Genomic DNA, 17,522 nt, shown 5'->3' on the forward strand with positions numbered 1-17,522 from the left:
GAAAGGCACCACTGTGGCCTCCACACTCCACAGGAGATCAGGAGCCAAATCTCGCACCTATTTAAAGAGTTGTCACAACACTCGTGGTAATAGGTACAAAAGAGAACTACGGAGAAGCTTGGAATTTACTTCATAAAAAAAGCAAACCAAAACATCCAGAAGCCGACTCTAAAGCCTCCAGGTTAAGATGGGACAACTAAGAGAAGAAACAAACTGCCTCAAAAAGCAGAAAGAAAAAAAAAATACTGGAGATTCTAGGGAAGCGGAAAAACCCAAGGGCTCCTCCCTACAGAAGCAATGCGAATTGCCGAGGGGCAGCCTGAAAAGGGCTCGGGTCAGCACAGCTGTGTGGAGGAAGCAGCGATGAAATGGGCTGCCAGGCAGGACCAATCAAGTTGACTTGAAGAAAGTCGACCCACTGAGCTGCCTGGTGGAGTCTTCAATCTTCTGGGCAGCCTGCAGGCTGTTGGGTGCGCTCCATGTTTCCGGCTTCCCAGAGCTATCAGCCTCATTGTTTGGTTCAGCAAATTGGACTTTGGTAGTGTGGAGGTTTTGTGTTTTTTTGTAATTATTTAATGTGCATTGGTGTTTTGCCGGCATTTATGTATATGAGGGTGTCAAATCACTTTGAGCTGCCGGATCACACAGTTGTGAGCCTCCATGTGTGTACTAGGAATTGAACCTGGGGGTGCCCTTAACCGCTGAGCCATCTCTCCAGCCCCGTGCGCTAAATAGTTTTATACCAAACTAAAGCCATGTGGGAAGCAGGAACCGCAATTAAGAAAATGCCTCCATAGGGTTGGGCTTGTGGGCAAGCCTGGAGAGCATTTTCTTAGTGACTGATGGGAGAGGGCCCAGCCCATTGTGGGTGGTGCTACCCCTGGGCACCTGGGTCCTGGGTTCTATAAGAGAGCAGGCTGAGCAAACCATGGAGAGCAAGCTAGTACACAGCACTCATCCGTGGCCTCTGCATCAGCTCCTGCCCTGCTTGAGTTCCTGTCCAGACTTCCTTTAATGATGAACAGTGATATGGAAGTATAAACCAAATATACCCTCTCCACCCCAACCAGCTTCCTGGTCCTGATGCTTCATGGCAGCAATGGAAACCTGTCGACAGGTAGCATCTTCACATTGGTCTGTCATCCTCTGGAGTAGACATCCGTTCACACTTCTCCAGGAAGAGGACCACACTACACTTCTGCCGCCCCAAGCCCAGGAAGCCAAGAGCCCACCCACCTCAGAAACCCTCCCAAGAGCAGCCTGGACCTTGAGAATCCACAGCAAAGGTCAGAGAAGGTCGCTAAGGACAGGGTACAAAGGGACTGTAGAGGAGGGGGCTGAGGCTGGTGCTGGGCAGAAGTCCCAGAGTCCCAGCTTCCATGAACAGGGCTGTTACAGTCAGTTATTCAGGGGGTGGAATCCCAGTCAAGGGATCTCTCCTCCCTTCCCTCTGCCAGACTCACTGAGGCAGGAGCTCGGAAAAGATGTTCACCGTGTATTTCTTCTCTTGAGCCCCTAACAAAAGTTTTTCCTCTTCATATAGATACATCTCTCTGGACTGCTACGAGGCTGGGCCCTTTGGAAATTAGAGGACTCACATGTGCGACACCCATGCTGAGCTGACTCAGTGCAGAAGAGCCACTGACAAGACTGAGGGTCAGGGCCAGCATGCCCCCTTTACTTCCTGCCTTCTGCCTACAAGTTAGTTTTGTCCGGCATCCTTCCTGTCCAGCCCTGGAGCCTCACAGCCACAAAGGTCTGGAACTGGGGGGTTCAGAAGCTCCCCACGTGGTAGGGTTCACCCCTTACGTTGAAGAGCATGGCTGCCTCAGGGCTGCAACTGCAGGGACAGCAGAGCCCCCTCCCATCATCCTCGAGTGACATACAGAACGTGCCTTTTGCTTTAATGTCTATTAAATAAGTTGGTAGGAGAAACAGACCAAGCTGTGGGGCTTAGACGTCTACAAAGAGCCCAGTCCTATCCCTCTGTACTCAAGCCTCACTCTTACCAGGACTGGGAGACTTTCCCCCAAAACAGGACTACAAAGCAGAGGATGCCTGATTCCCTTAGGGCTGGACAGAGGACCAATGCCAGGCTCCTTCTCAGGGCCTTGCTTCTACAGCCCATGGGGCTCCCTTCTCTGCTCTTTCCGGAAAAGGTCCCGCCCTTCTGCCATCCGCTGTGGGTGACTTTTCCTGCGCAGGGCAGCCAGCCTGGGAGGCCTAGCAGGCAGCAGCCATCGTAGAAAATGAGCTCGGAACAAGTCTTGTTGGGGGAGGTGCCTCCCGCTCGGCTCTCACAGCTATCTGTCTTCTCTCCGTATGCAGTGGAAGAGGTTACAGAAGAGCTCGTACCAGAAGAACATGAAGCCCGTGGACAGGGCAGCCTTCAGCAGGCTGGGGGACAGGCCCTTGAAGAGGCCCTGGGTGCCTTCATCTTGTAGCACTTGCTTGGTGAGGTGCAGGAGGCCCCTGTAGCTCCGCACCTGGGGAGAGGAAGGTATAGGTTGAGGAGGAAGCAGTAATTAAAACAGGGTTCACCCGGCACCGCACAGCTTCCGGTAACTGCTCCCTAGATTAGCAAGAGTGAAATTCTTCATTTTTGGGGATATGGGCTAGGTCAGGCTTAACTGAGCTGGAGCAGGCTCCTTCCTGGTGAGGGGTACCTGCCTGTGGTTCTGGCGGATACAGTGATAGTCGTGGGCCATCCTGGAGCCTTCACCCCATTACATGTGGTTCCTCCTGGGCAGCAGGTCTGAATCTGGCCATCGCTAGGTCTTCCCCAACCAGTGCCCTGCTCTCCTGCCCATTAAAGAACCCAAGACTTTTCCTGGGTGTATCCCTAAAGGACGAGGGTCTAAGGGTCATGCCAGTGCAGAAGACATCAGGCTGGCCAGTGGACCAGGTCCAAGGCTTCTGTCGCTAGTGGGGACTACAATGGTCATGTTGGTCTTGGTGTTAAGTGCTCCACAGAGGTAGCCACTGCCTTCCGAGGGGTCATCATCTTGGCAAAGCTTTCCACTCTCCCTGTGCAGAGAGGCTACTAGGGGAAAAAGATTGATAAGCCTTACACTGTTCTATGCAAGGTAACAGGCCGCTGTGGTTCTGTGTTGGTGCGTCTCATCCCTGCCCCCAGAGGCACTGGCATAGTCTCTGCTCCTGTGCCCAAGAAGCTACTGCTGATGGCCAGTATTGATGTCTGCTGCACATCAGCCAGGGGCTGCACTGCCACCCAGGGCATCTTTGCCAAAGCCACCTTTGATGCCATCTCTAAGACCAGACTCATGACCTCTGAAAAGAGACTATGTTCACCAAGTCTCCGTATCAGGAATTCACTGAGCATCTTGTGAAAACCCACACCAGAGTCTCCGTTCAGAGGGGGCAGGGCTGGTTCCCTCACTGTCCAATAGGGCAAGGACTTGAGCACTCTGCACAGGATGACTTACCTGGCCAAAGGCAGATCGCGCATGCTCAAAGCCTCCCACCTGCAGCCGCTTCTTGAAGAGGTCCAGGGGGTACGTAAGGGTCTTGCTGATGACTCCAGATCCACAGCCACAAATCAGGTTTTTAAGGTTCCCTGAACCAGAGACAACATTTTGAAGAGAAGGCTGAGAGGAATGCAATTGAAGGTAGAAGACATGACGGGGCAGGGGACAGGGGACAGGAGAGACACAATTGAAGGTAGAAGACATGACGGGGCAGGGGACAGGGACGGGAGAGACAGACACAATTGAAGGTAGAAGACATGACGGGGCAGGGGACAGGGACGGGAGAGATACAATTGAAGGTAGAAGACATGACGGGGCAGGGGACAGGGACGGGAGAGATACAATTGAAGGTAGAAGACATGACGGGGGCAGGGACGGAAGAGACACAATTGAAGGTAGAAGACATGACGGGGGCAGGGACGGGAGAGACACAATTGAAGGTAGAAGACATGACGGGGGCAGGGACGGAAGAGACACAATTGAAGGTAGAAGACATGACGGGGGCAGGGACGGGAGAGACACAATTGAAGGTAGAAGACATGACGGGGGCAGGGACGGGAGAGACACAATTGAAGGTAGAAGACATGACGGGGGCAGGGACGGGAGAGACACAATTGAAGGTAGAAGACGTGACGGGGACAGGGACGGGAGAGACACAATTGAAGGTAGAAGACATGACGGGGACAGGGGACAGGAGAGTGTTCAGGTTGTAAAGCACTTGCTCTTCCAGAAAAACCAAGTTCTGTTCCCAGCACCCACATCAGCAACTCACAATTGCTTGGAACTACAACTCCAGGGAATCTTTTGGCCCCCTTGTGTACCCTTATACACACATACAACACACAGATGCCATAACACATGCAGACACATAAAATAAACCAGAGCTGGAAAGATGGCGCGGCAGTTAAGACCACTGGCTGTTTTCTAGAGGACCTGGATTCTATCCCCAGCACCTCATGATGGCTCACAGCTGCTGGTAACTCCAGTTCCTGGGGATCCAATAACCTTTCCTGTCTCCAAGGGCACCAGGCACACACATAATACACAGACATACATAAAGTAATTAAAAATCTTTAAAAATATATGAATTAAAAATATCAGAGCTGGGCAGTGGTGGTGCATGTCTTTAAATCACTCAGAAGGCAGAACTAGGCAAATCTCTGAGTTCGAGGCCAGCCAGGTCTAGAGAGCAAGTTCTAGGATGACCAGAGCTATTTATTACACAGAGAAACCCTGTCTCAAAAAACCAAAACCAAAAAGAAAAAAGTCATCAGACTTAGTACTCCACCACGAACCCGAGCCCCACAAAAATTCTCCTTCTCGAGAGGGAACCTGACCATTGCTAGCGGCAGGCACAGCCACTGAAGCAAGACTGACAGCAGGGACCAGGGACGTGAGCCAGCTGGATAGCAGGGCCCTCTGAGCAGTCACCTGGAGACAGAGCCCATGAGTCCCCCTTCCCCACAAACAATGGAAACCACAAAAGCTAAATAAATAAGTAAATACATAAAAGTGCAATTGCTCCCAGAAGTGCAAGGGTGAGTATGTAAGAGCCGGAAGGAAGTGCCCTCCAAAGTGCAAGACTTGCTTGTTCTGTGAGCTAGACCACAGAGCCAGGTGCTCCGGACAGGAAAATCACTGTCTTCAAGGCTCACAGAAGCTGTGGCCCAGGCTAGGCCAGGGTGGGGGTCCTCACCTGTTTGCTTTCCATCTGGCGGAATGACCCAGTCGTAGGCATGCTTCAAGGATTGGTAGCAGGAGAACTGCAGGCCCGCATAGGGGAAGATGGCGATCACAGTGGGAGCCAAGCCTTTATAGAAGACCCAGGGGCCCTCAGTCCTGTACATGGTCGACACGGCCTCTCGGAGGGTGTTGTAGATCTGCACAGGAAGGAATGTGCACACTGGGTGAGCTGGGTGAGGTGGTTTCTTATCTAAAACCCAGCAGCCAGGAGTGTTAACTTTTCCTCTTCAGTCTAGGAAAACTAAGGATAAAGTAAGTGGGGGATGGGTGTGGAGGCACACGCGTGTTGTAATCCTAGCACTTAACAGGTGGAGGCAGGAGGATCAGGAGTTCAAGGCCAGCCTGGGCTGAATAGGACCCCATCTGAAAAGAAAAAACTTCCGCGGGCGGTGGTGGCACACGCCTTTAATCCCAGCACTCGGGTGGCAGAGGCAGGCGGATCTCTGTGAGTTAAGACCAGCCTGGTCTACAAGAGCTAGTTCCAGGACAGGCTCCAAAACCACAGAGAAACCCTGTCTCGAAAAACCAAAAAAAAAAAGAAAACAAAACTTCCAAAGGGCAGCGGGGTGCGGTGGTGAACATCAGAGTCTAAGCACTTAGTGGATGGAGGCAGGACGGTCAAGAGTTTGTGGGCAGGGGCTGGAGAGATGGCTCAGTGATGAAGAGTACTGGCCGCTCTTCCAGAGGACCCAGGTTTGGTTCCCAGCACTCACACAGTAACTAACAACTGTCTGTAACACCAGTTCCAGGGTATCTAACACCCTCTTTTGACCTCCGTTAGTCCTGCATGTACACAGTGTACAGGAATAAAGGTGGGCCAAATAACTGTACACAAAAACAAATCTTAAAAAAAAATGTTTGAGGCCAGCTGGGCATAGCTGGTGCAGAAGCAGGCATCTCTCTCTCTCTTTTCAAGGCCAGCCTGCTCTACATATCAAGCTATATAACAAGACCTTGTCTCAAAAAAAAAAAATAGAAAGAAAGAAAAAAAGAAAGAAAGAAAGAAAGAAAAGAAAAGAAAAGAAAAGAAAAGGGCTTGAGGCCAGCCTGAGCAAGAGGCCAGCCTGAGCAACACAGGGAGACCCTGTCTCCAAAACAAACAAACTAATAAAAGGCTGTGGCTTCCTGACAACTTCCTTCCTAGAAATTTCCATGGCTGGTATTCCTTCATGAGTATATAAAGGGATGTGTCCTGGGACTAGGGACCCGGGCCAGCAAATACTTTCTGCTCTTGCAGAGGACCCAGGTTCGGTTCCCAGCATCCACATGGCAGCAGCTTCAGAGGATACCACGCCCTCTTCCAGGCATGTGGGCGCTGCACACATGTAGTACACAGACACACATGCAGGCAAAACACCCATACACATCCCAGCAGCATCCTGTGGACCGCAAAGGAGCAGCCTGAACTCTGCAGCCCACTGGGCCACCCTCAAGGGAAAGCCACTTGCAAGAACAAAAACCCTGCCCAGGTCTCCCAAGGAAATCACAAACAACACCACAAAGAGTGGATGGTTCATTTCAAGTTCCTTCCCAGGAAGGTGGGAAGCAGGCTGAAGAACAACAGAAAATGCTGCACAGGCTGGCATCAAGTTCCTCCGAGCAGGAAGGTGGGGAGAAGGCTGAAGAACAGAAAACGCCACGGAGGCTAGCATCAGGTTACTGTAAGCAGGTTCCAGTGCATGTCAAGGAAATGAGCCTGTTAGAGAATTCTGCAGTCACTTCTCTTTTGGGAGGTGAGGCAGCAGAGCTTAGGGCCTCCTGTGTGAGTGATTCTGTGCTTCTCGGCTCTGCAGGGGCCCAGAGCAGGCAAGCCCAGAACCAGCACCAGAACCAGCACCCGCTGGGGCCCAGAGCAGGCGAGCCCAAAACCTGCACCCGCTGGAGCCCAGAGCAGGCGAGCCCAGAACCTGCACCCGCTGGAGCCCAGAGCAGGCAAGCCCAGAACCTGCACCCGCTGGGGCCCAGAGCAGGCAAGCCCAGAACCTGCACCCGCTGGGGCCCAGAACAGGCAAGCCCAGAACCAGCACCCGCTGGGGCCCAGAGCAGGCGAGCCCAGAACCAGCACCCGCTGGGGCCCAGAGCAGGCGAGCCCAGAACCAGCACCCGCTGGGGCCCAGAGCAGGCAAGCTCAGAACCAGCACCCGCTGGGGCCAGAGCAGACGAGCCCAGAACCAGCACCCGCTGGGGCCAGAGCAGATGAGCCCATAAGGATGCCCGCTGCATTAGTTGGCAGAGGAAAGGCTGGCCTCCCTCCTTACTACCGCTGCCACCTCTCCCTTCTCTCAGCAGAGGCTGGCAAGCAGCAGGAGTGGTACAGGACACGCTGGGTTGTCACCAGCCACCTTCCCTCTGGCCAAGGATCCACCACACTGTGAGACTGACTCAACCCTCATCCTGTTTCTCCACCAGGACAGTCACCCCCAACCTCCAATTTTTCAAGAAATGATCACACACACCTGGCTTTTCTGTACTATTCCTACAGGACGTTGCTCTTGGTGATCAAAATATCATCAGAATGTTTCTAAGCAGGGTCTCCACCCCAAGAACACAGAGGCCGGGCAAAACCAAAACCTAAACGTCCCTACACACAAGAGTGGCCATAAGGATCAATAGAGACACACGCAGAGTGACATACTGATCTTTCTAGAAGAATTTTTACATTTTTAATTTTATGTATGGATACTGTGCTGGCTGGTCTTGTGCCTACTTGACACACAAACTAGAGTTATCTGAAAGGAGGGAACCTCAACTGAGAAAATGTTTCCATGAGATCCAGCTCTAAGGCATTTTCTTAATTAGTGATTGATAGTGGAGGGCCAGCCTATTGTGGGTGTTGTCAGCCCTGGGCTGGTGGTTCCTGAGAAGAAAGCTGGCTGAAGCTGGGCGGTGGTGGCTCACGCCTTTAATCCCAGCACTCAGGAGGCAGAGACAAGTGGATCTCCGTGAGTTCGAGGCTAGCCTGGTCTACAAGAGCTAGTTCCAGGACAGGCTCCAAAAGCTACAGAGAAATCCTGTCTCAAAACACCAAAAATGCACCCCCCCATGGCCTCTGCATCAGCTCCTGCCTCCAGGTTCCTACCCTCTTTGAGTGCCTGTCCTGATGTCCTTCAATGATGAACAATAATAAGGAAGTATAAGTCAAATTAACCCTTTTCTCCCCAACTTGCTTTTTTTTTTTTTGGTTTTTTCGAGACAGGGTTTCTCTGTGGCTTTGGAGCCTGTCCTGGAACTAGCTCTGTAGACCAGGCTGGTCTCGAACTCACAGAGATCCGCCTGCCTCTGCCTCCCGAGTGCTGGGATTAAAGGCGTGCACCACCATCGCCCGGCCCCAACTTGCTTTTTGATCAGCGTTTCATTGCAGCAACAGAACCCCTGACTAGGACGAGCGTTTTGCCTGCAGGCATGTTTGTACACGGCTCACATGTAGTGCCAGCAGAGGGCAGAAAGCGGCTTTACATCTCCAGAGCCTAGAGTTACAGATGGTTGTGAGCTCCCTTGTGGGTGCTGGGAATCGAACCTGGGCCATCTGGAAAAGCAGCCAGTGCTCTTAAGCATCGAGCAACCTCTCCAGCCACTGTGTTTATTTCTTGGGTGTGGGCCTGTGCATGCTTTGTGCATGTGGTAGTCAGAGGACAAAATCTGGGAGCTGGTTCTCTTAACATGTGGGTTCCAGAAATCAAACTCAGCCGTTAGGGTGGCAGCAAGTGTCTTTCCCCACCGGACCATCCTGCCAGCTCCTATTCTGTTCGTTTTTGAGACACAGTCTCACTACATTGCTGAGGTGGCCTCCAACCCCTGAACTCAGCCAACCTGACTCCACACACTAGGACTCTAGCACGGGTGTGGCCGCTTCTAATGTGTGGTCACTGCTCGTGTGTGGTCACTGCTCATGTGTGGTCACTGCTCATGTGTGGTCACTGCTCGTGTGTGGCCGCTGTGTGTGGCCGCTGCTCATGTGTGGTCACTGCTCGTGTGTGGTCACTGCTCGTGTGTGGCCACTGTTATCTTTTTGCTTTTTGTAGCAGTGTTTTGGGATTGCTAGTGTGAATATGTTTGGGAGGTTGTGGTTTTTGGAGGTGTTTTTGTTTGTTTTTGTTTTTTGTTGGTTTTTTTCTTTGAGACAAGATCTCATTTTGTAGTCCAAGCTATCCTTGAAATCCCATGATTCCTCCTGTCTTCATCTCCCCTAAACTAGGATTATAGGCTTGGGCCTCAAGCCTATCTATTTTTTTAAAAAACAGGTTTTTTGGTTTTTTTTTTTCTTTTGCTTAAAAAAAAAAGTTTTATTTTATGTGTGTATGAGGTTCTGTCTGCATATATGTATGTGGAGAGCACGCATGCCTGCCTGGTGCCTACAGAGGCCAAGAGAGGATATCAGAGTCCCCAGAACTGGAGTTAAAGATGTGGGTGCTGCCGGGCGGTGGTGGCGCACGCCTTTAATCCCAGCACTCGGGAGGCAGAGGCAGGCGGATCTCTGTGAGTTCGAGACCAGCCTGGTCTATAAGAGCTAGTTCCAGGACAGGCTCCAAAACCACAGAGAAACCCTGTTTCAAAAAACCAAAAAAAAAAAAAAAAAAGATGTGGGTGCTGGGAACCAAACCTGGGTCCTTTGCAAGATCTCTTAACCTCTGAGTGGTCTCTCCTGCCCCGAATGTTACCCTTCAGTACATCCGGGAAGCAGCCTCAATCAGGAGGTCTGATTCAGGATGTGAGGCTAATACTGGCCACCAATTTGACGGATCTGGATCACCTAGGACACACACCTGGGTGTACATGTGACACATTCACCAGGTGAGCTGAAGTGGGAAGACCCACACTAAACGCAGCTGGCACCATCCACGGGCTGGGGTCTGGACCGTTAGAAAGGAGAAAGTCACCTGGGCACAAGCCATCACTCTCTGCTTCTGACGACAGATGCCATGTGACCAGCCGCCTCAAGCCCCTGCCCATAGGGTTCTCCACCATGACGAGCAGCACCCTAGGACTGTGAGCCAAGGTAAGCCCGTTCTCCCTTCAGTGGCTTTCACCACTGCAGGAAGAAACGTCACTAAGACATAGGCTTGGTCCACTGCTCTCAGTGAGTCCTTCCTTGAGACTGACTCACCTAGGCCAGCTCCTTCAGCACATCCCTTGAGGAAACCCTCAGGATGTTATGGCCAAAAGTTTCTGAGTCCCCAGATGCCTGCCTCCATTCAGCCTACTGCTGGATACCTATTTGTTCTGTTTTGCCCCTGTGGGCTCAGTCTCCCCAGGAAATCTCTGAGGTCCTGGGAAACATGGACACAAAACGCCTTGCGGAGTACAGATTACCGACGAGCCTTACAAACTGGCTGTTGTGCTGGTGAGGAGAGGTGCCCCAGCTTTGCTTCCTGAAGGGTCCGGAGCCCCAACTCCTGTGCTGCCACCTCCTCCAGACTCCACTTGTCTGGCCCCGACTGCTCACCTTGGGCTCCCCCTGAGCTGCGAGGCGGGTGCGCAGGACATCCACAGGGTGCACGGCCAGGGTGGCTGCTCCGGCAGACAGGCCACCGCATATAAAGTGTGCGGAGAATTCGTGCGTCTCATACAGGTTGATTCTGTAGAGCAGTTCGGTCAGCTCCTCAAATGACAGGAACTACAAAAGCAAGTGGAAAGTCACTGACGACAAGCTGAGGAGACGGAGGAGATGGTCCCTAGGACAAGACACACGGCACTCGGTATCCAAAGAGTTAAGAAAGGGGGCTGGGAAGAAGGCTCAGTACTTCAGAGCAGATGTGTACGACTCTTGCAGAATTCTGATCCCAGTTCCTGCATCTGGCAACTCTTACTACCTGTAACTTCAGCTCCAGGGGATCTGATGCCTCCGGAAGCACCAGCACGGATGTACACACATAACTTAAAAATCTCCAAAAAGAAGAAAGGTAAGGAGCAGGCTAAGCAGGTCACTTGGGGATCACTTGCCTAGCACAAGGCCCTGGGTTCTATCTCCTACATCATCTAAAAAAAGGGGGGGCGGGGCTGGAGGGATGATTCAGTGGTTAAGAGCACTGGCTGTTTTTCTAGAGGTCCTGAGTTCAATTCCCAGCAACCACTTGGTGGCTCACAACCATCTGTAATGAGATCTGGTGCCCTCTTCTGGCCTACAGGCAGACATGCAGAATATTGTATATATAATAAATCTTTTTTTTTTTTTTTTTTTTTGGTTTTTCGAGACAGGGTCTCTCTGTGGTTTTGGAGCCTGTCCTGGAACTAGCTCTGTAGACCAGGCTGGTCTCGAACTCACAGAGATCCGCCTGCCTCTGCCTCCCCAGTGCTGGGATTAAAGGCGTGCGCCACCACCGCCCCGCTATACTTTTATTATTATTTCTTATCTATATGCATCGGTGTTTTGGTGTTTTGCCTGCGTGAGGACGTCCAGTCCCCTGGAATTGGAGTTACAGACAGCTGTGAGATGTCATGTGGTTGCCGGGAACTGGACCGGGGTCCTCATGGAAGAACAGTCAGTGCTCTTAACGGCTGAGCTATCTTTCCAGCCCTGGAAAGATATCTTTCTTCTCTGAAGAAATAAACAAAATGTAATTTGAAATTTCAAAAGAAAAATGGAGGGTATATGAAGAATACTCCTCAGAATCACCTGGGACAGGGCCCAGAGAGGGGAAGAGAACAGGCGTGGCTAACTGATGCTGTCCTCACGCGTCAGTGCAGGCAACTGGGCAGAGTGGGAATTGCCCTCACTTGCCTTTCCTCCCCCTTTTCCTGCTCCATGGAACAATGTGACCCCAGGGACGTGACCGAGTTCCCCGGTACCTACTTGGACTGCTCCGTAGGCTACAGACAGAATCTGGGCAGGAACATGTCCTTTCCAGAACGCCGCTAGGCCCTCCTCCTGCAGAATCTGCTTGACCGCCTGGAAGATTCCGTGGTATTTGGCGTTGGGGTCACTTGGACACAGGCGTTCAATCTGAAGCTAGGGATTCAAGTGTAAAAGGTCAGGATGGTGAGGGAGGGGGAGACAAGGGGGTGGGGGTGCTGAAGGAAATGAAAGCCTCTTCACCTTGTTTAGGACCTGCCATTGGGAGAGGGACTAGACCCGTTGTTCCCTAGCCCGTCACATGGAAAAGAGGGGAAAGGGCACCTGGAAGCGGATCTTGATGACGTCCAAAGGGCTGATCAGGGCACGAGTGACAAATCCAGACACTGATCCTGCCACCGCCACCTCCAGCTTGGAGTTACTCCTGGTATCTGCTTTGGCATCATAGCCGACCATCCCTGCCTCTGGTCCATCCAACGTCCATGAGTATCAAGCTAAGTGTGAGAGCCACAGAGTCAAGACAGGCTCCTTCCCGCCCCTGCACAGACACCACCGTGCAGCAGACCTCCCCAGCAGCCTGAGGCAAGGGCCTTTGTAGCCTCTTTCCGACTACACTGCTTCCCGTCCTCCTAGACTGCGAGCCCACAGAGCTGGGAGCAATGGCGTACGCTGTAGTCCCAGCACTCAGGAGGCAGAGGCAGGCAGATCTCTGGGTTCCAGGACAGCCGGGGCTACACAGAGAAACTCTGTCTTGAAAACAGAAAAAACAAAAACAAAACAAGCAAACAAGCTGGTGGACATATGGCCTTGATCTCAACTCTACCTTCCATACCCAGAGACAGCAGAAGATGACTAAAGCCAAGGATGGCGGCTCAGCAGTTAAAACCATTTGCTGCTTAATCATGGCCACTGAAATTCAGATCCCAGTGCCCAAACCAAATGGCTCTTGTAGGTCTCTAAGGCCAGCTCCAAGAGATCCCCTGAGGGTTCCTGCGCTCAAGGACACATATCAACCCGATGCACACACTCATAATTACAAACAAAATTAGGGCGGGATTAAGAACACTTGTTACTCTTGCAGAGGACCTGGGTTCAGTTCCCAGCACCCGCAGTGCAGCTTACTACTATCCATATCTCCAGTTCAGGGGCATCCTACACCCTCTCTGGCTTCTACAGGCACCAGGCATGCAGGTGATGCACATAAGCACACGCATGTGAGCAGAGCATTCAAACACATGACTTAAATAAGTCTAAAAATTTTTCTTTTTTTTTTTTAGTGCTGGGATTAAAGGTGTGTGCCACCACTGCCCGGCTGTCTAAAAACTTTTAATTAAAATATAATCCTAGTCTCCAACAAACCACCACTATCCAAAATTACTACCCAGTGCCCTTTTTGCCCTTCCCTCCATTGTAAGCACCCAGCACTTGAGACAGGCAAGGAAGGAAGGAAGATCCCTGCAAATTCAAGGTCAGCCTGATCTACTTGGCAAATTCCAGGCTAGCAAGAGCAAAGAGCAAAGGCGTAAGAATGCAAAACCAAACCCTCCTGTGGTCTGAATGAAAATGGCCCCCAAAGGCTCTACTGGGAGGTGTGGCTCCCTTGGAGTACAGGGGTTCTTCCAGGAGGAAGTGTGTCACTGGGAGGTTTGAGGTTTCAGAACCGCAAGCCAGACCCAGTCTCTCTCTCTTACTGCTGCATGCTGATCCAGACGTAGAATTCTTAGCTCCTTCTCCAGCAGCGTATATGCCTGCAAACTGCCATGCTTCCTGCCACAGACAGAACCTCTGAACCTATAAGCAGCCTCAATTAAATGTTTTTGTTTTTTTGGTTTTTTTTTTTTTTGGTTTTTCGAGACAGGGTTTCTCTGTGGTTTTGGAGCCTGTCCTGGAACTAGCTCTTGTAGACCAGGCTGGTCTCGAACTCACAGAGATCCGCCTGCCTCTGCCTCCCGAGTGCTGGAATTAAAGGCGTGCGCCACCACCGCCCGGCTTAAATGTTTTGTTTTTTATAAAACTCCTATGAGTTGTGAGGCCAGACAGTGGTGGTGAACGCCTTTAATGCTAGCACTCGGGAGACAGAGGGAGCAAAATCTCTGAGTTCGAGGCCAGCCTTGTCTACATAGTGAGTTCAGGACAGCCAGGGCCACAAAGAGAAACCCTGTCTCCAAAACAAAACAAAAAAAACCAACAACAAAAAAGCACAACAAAGTTAACAACAAAAAAAAGAGTTGCTATGGTCATGACCTTTCTTCACACCAAAAAGAACTTTAACTAATAGACTCCCCAAAACAAAATAAACAAAACACCTAACTATAGAATAATTTTAGAACGGCCATCAGAATTGTCCCACAGTAAGCAGGAGACTACCTGATGACTTTGACATTCCCCCTCTCACCCACACTGGTACTTCTCCCAGAATCGGGAGAATCTGGTTCAACAAGGGCATAGGACTGAGCCACTGAACCCTTTCAGAGGTGATGGGGGACTGCTCAGTCCTCAACAGTTTCAAGTTTCCTGAAGTCTAGGAGGGAAAGAAGAGAAAGCCGAGAGGCAGGTGTCCTGGCTCGGTGTCCTGGCTCGACATCCGCAGAGGCTGCAAGACAGTAAATCTGTCTTCTAGTCTATCTGGAAGTCCATAGCTGCACGATTCAAACAACGCAGAAGGTGGGAGAGGCTGTGCATACAGATTTCAAAAGAATAAGCAGTCTACACTGCTGAATACAGATCAGACACACCTTCAATCCCAACTCTCGGGAGCTAGAAGCAGGCAGATCTCTGTGAGTTTGAAGCTAACCTGGTCTACAGGACAGCCAGTACTATACAGAGAAAAACAAAACAAACACTTGAAGAAGTAATGGCCCACACCTACAATCCCAGCACATGGGAGGCAGAGGCAGGAAGATCAGAAACCAGCCTGAGCTACCTAAGACCTCATTTCCCAAGACACCAAGATAAAAAAGACAGTGTTAGCCAAGTGTGTACAAGACCTTGGGCTCCATTCCCCAGCACCAGCACCGCAAGGGTGAGGGTGTGTGTATATAACTCAGGGGTAGAGTTCCTGCCTTGTATGCACAAAGCCCTGAGTTTACAACCCCATTACAACCAAAAATAAAAGCCTAGAGTCATAGAGATGGCTTAGTGGGTAATGGCACCTGCTGCCCAGCCTGAAGCTCAGCCTTCCATCCCTGGGGCCCCCATGGTGGAAGGAGAGGAACGACCTCAGAAAGTTGTCTCTGACCTTTACACGCTCTTTGTGATATGTGTGCAACTGTACATACGTATATACACACACACATAACAAATGTAAAATAAAACTTGTGTTCAAATCCTGTCTCTCCATAGTTCAGGGGCAGCTTTGAAAATACTGACTTGAGTCAGGGCTCAGTGGGTAAGAGCACTGGCTGCTGCTCTTGCTGAGGTTTGATTCCCAGTACCCACATCAAGGCTCATAGCTGTCTGCAATCCCAAGCTCTGGGGATCTGAAACTCTCTTCTGTCCTCCTCCAGCACCAGGCCTGCATGTGGTGAATACAGGCAGGAAAGTGCTCATCCACAGAAAATAAGTTTAAAAAAAAAAAAAAAACCTACTCAGTTTTTACTTGTGGAAAGTGGGAGATGATGTTTGACCTGCCTGGCTTGGATTGCTGATCAGATTAAGTGACACAACTTGAAAACGAGTAAGGTACACAAACCTAGAAAGCTTTTGAAATGTTTGTTTTCTAGAAAACCACAAAAACACAAACATTTTTAAAAACAAGGCTGAAAGTAGTACAGTTGGTAAAGTGTCCCCACAAGAAGCCCAAGTGAGCAGGGGGGGAGCTCGTAATACTTGGGAGATTGGAGGCAGGAGACCCGGGAGTTCAAGGTCATCCTTCCTAAGGAAGTCTAGCCTGGGTTACCTGACACCCTGTCTCAAACCAACAACAAAAATAAACAATGGAGAAAAGTAATTTCCTGCTTATTCAAAACCTTCTTGCACCCATAACCTTGATACTAAACAGATTAAAAAATGATTGTGTAGTATAAATAATGCAGGACCGAGACAGGGTGGCTGCCGACCAGAGCGGCAGGGCAAGGGGTGCAAGCGAATTTCTTCACCCCGCATCTTTCTATGCCAGATCCCACAGCAGGGTGGACAGGTGTCCTTCGGTGAGTAACCGAGAGCCCACGTGTTCAGCCGAGGAGCTCTGCAGATGGCCCGGTGTGGGGACACTGTGCAGGCGTACCCGGGGAGTAAAGGGGGCTTCTCCGTGAATCCTGAGCAGTAGACAACCCCACGTGCAAGTGCCTGCGGTGCAGGGTGGGGGATTCGCCTTCCGCGTCCCTGAAGATGCTTTGGGCTTAGGTGTGCCACGTGAGCATCCGTCCCCGCCCCGCGTGGATACCTGCCATTCTGTGTACCTACTCAGGGACCTGGGGTACCAGTTCCGGAGAGTACCAGTAGGAGAGCAAAGCCAGAGGTCACTCACCTGACCAGGCAGGTTCCGCCGAGCCCCACAAGCTCAGTTCTCCCTCCGCCCAACAGCAAAACTTAACTGCACTTGCCAGTAACTGACGGGCTGCTGGGCCAATCACCGCGCAGTTTATGACCGCCAATGGTCCAATCGATGTACGTCGGAGGGACCATCTACTGGCACCGCCGAGGTATCTCTGGGTAATGTAGTCTTCCGCTCACAATCCCCGCCCCCTGAGAAAGGGAGAAAAGCCTCCTGGGAGATGTAGTTCTGTTGAGCGGGCGCGTGCGTCTTCCTGCCGTCGGAAGGAAGCGAATGGTTAAGCAGGCTTTTACGACTCTTTTGGCGGCTTCTTTTAGTGGCTTGAGCCTCTGAAGTCGGCGGGTGTGTGTGGAAGGTTAGGGCTCTCTGAACCTGACCCACTTTTATTCAAATTAGTGTAGTCTCAGAATGCGTATAATCTAAGTTTGGAAAAGATGGAGGAAAGCCTGGAGGATCGGGGATGGGTTCTTGGGATGAGAACCTTTAGTGGGGGCTGTATCCCTGACGTTTGTCACACAGTCAGGCGGGGTGACTTGGTTACCGGAAGGAAGATGGGGACTTCATCGTCCTTCCCTGCTACAGAGTTCGAGGCCAGCCTAGGCTATGTGAAACCCTGTCCCCAAAAAACAAGCAAAAGTTGTATCCAAACTGAGACCTAAGTCATTTGTTGTACTAACTAGTTAATGTCTCCTTACTTAACGTTTTGGGCTTTTTGTTTGTTTGTTTTTAGTTGGTTGGTTGGTTAGTTTATTATTTTGTTTGTTTTGGTTTTGGGTTTTTTTTCTTCTTCTTTTTCTTTGTTTTGTTTTGTTTTCTCGAGACAGGCTTTCTCTGTCTCTTTAGATCCTTGATCTGGAACTTGCTGTGTAGACTAGGTTGGCCTCGAACTCACAGAGATCCACCTGCCTCTGCCTCCTGAGTGCTGGGATTAAAGGCATGCGCCACCAACATCCTGCTCTGCAGATATTTTTAAAAATTTATTTACTGGATCTCTGTGAGTTTGAGG

The 17,522-nt window shown here is 50.9% G+C and overlaps 1 protein-coding gene across 1 annotated transcript; it reads right to left on the reverse strand.

Annotated features, from left to right (window-relative positions):
- Positions 1-109: 109 nt before the first annotated feature.
- Slc25a19 (solute carrier family 25 member 19) lies at positions 110-16,590 on the reverse strand. Its single transcript, XM_075990080.1, has 7 exons — positions 16,490-16,590; positions 12,346-12,515; positions 12,022-12,177; positions 10,675-10,845; positions 5,185-5,368; positions 3,447-3,577; positions 110-2,486 (listed from the first exon to the last, which is right to left on the reverse strand). Exons 2-7 carry the CDS (start codon positions 12,475-12,477, stop codon positions 2,304-2,306), a joined length of 957 nt encoding a protein of 318 aa, XP_075846195.1. The 5' UTR covers positions 12,478-12,515; positions 16,490-16,590; the 3' UTR covers positions 110-2,303.
- Positions 16,591-17,522: the final 932 nt, after the last annotated feature.

The sequence above is a fragment of the Microtus pennsylvanicus genome, chromosome 11 (genome assembly GCF_037038515.1).
Source record: "Microtus pennsylvanicus isolate mMicPen1 chromosome 11, mMicPen1.hap1, whole genome shotgun sequence".
NCBI classification, from domain to species: Eukaryota; Metazoa; Chordata; class Mammalia; order Rodentia; family Cricetidae; genus Microtus; species Microtus pennsylvanicus.

Excerpts from the sequence above, each read along its gene's own strand:
- Slc25a19 (XM_075990080.1), bottom strand. The coding sequence starts at position 12,477 with ATGGTCGGCTATGATGCCAAAGCAGATACCAGGAGTAACTCCAAGCTG. Across the intron at positions 10,846-12,021 it reads TAGCCTACGGAGCAGTCCAA|TTCCTGTCATTTGAGGAGCT; the intron begins GTAGGTACCGGG and ends TTGCTTTTGTAG. Across the intron at positions 5,369-10,674 it reads CAGCTCAGGGGGAGCCCAAG|ATCTACAACACCCTCCGAGA; the intron begins GTGAGCAGTCGG and ends CTTCCTGTGCAG.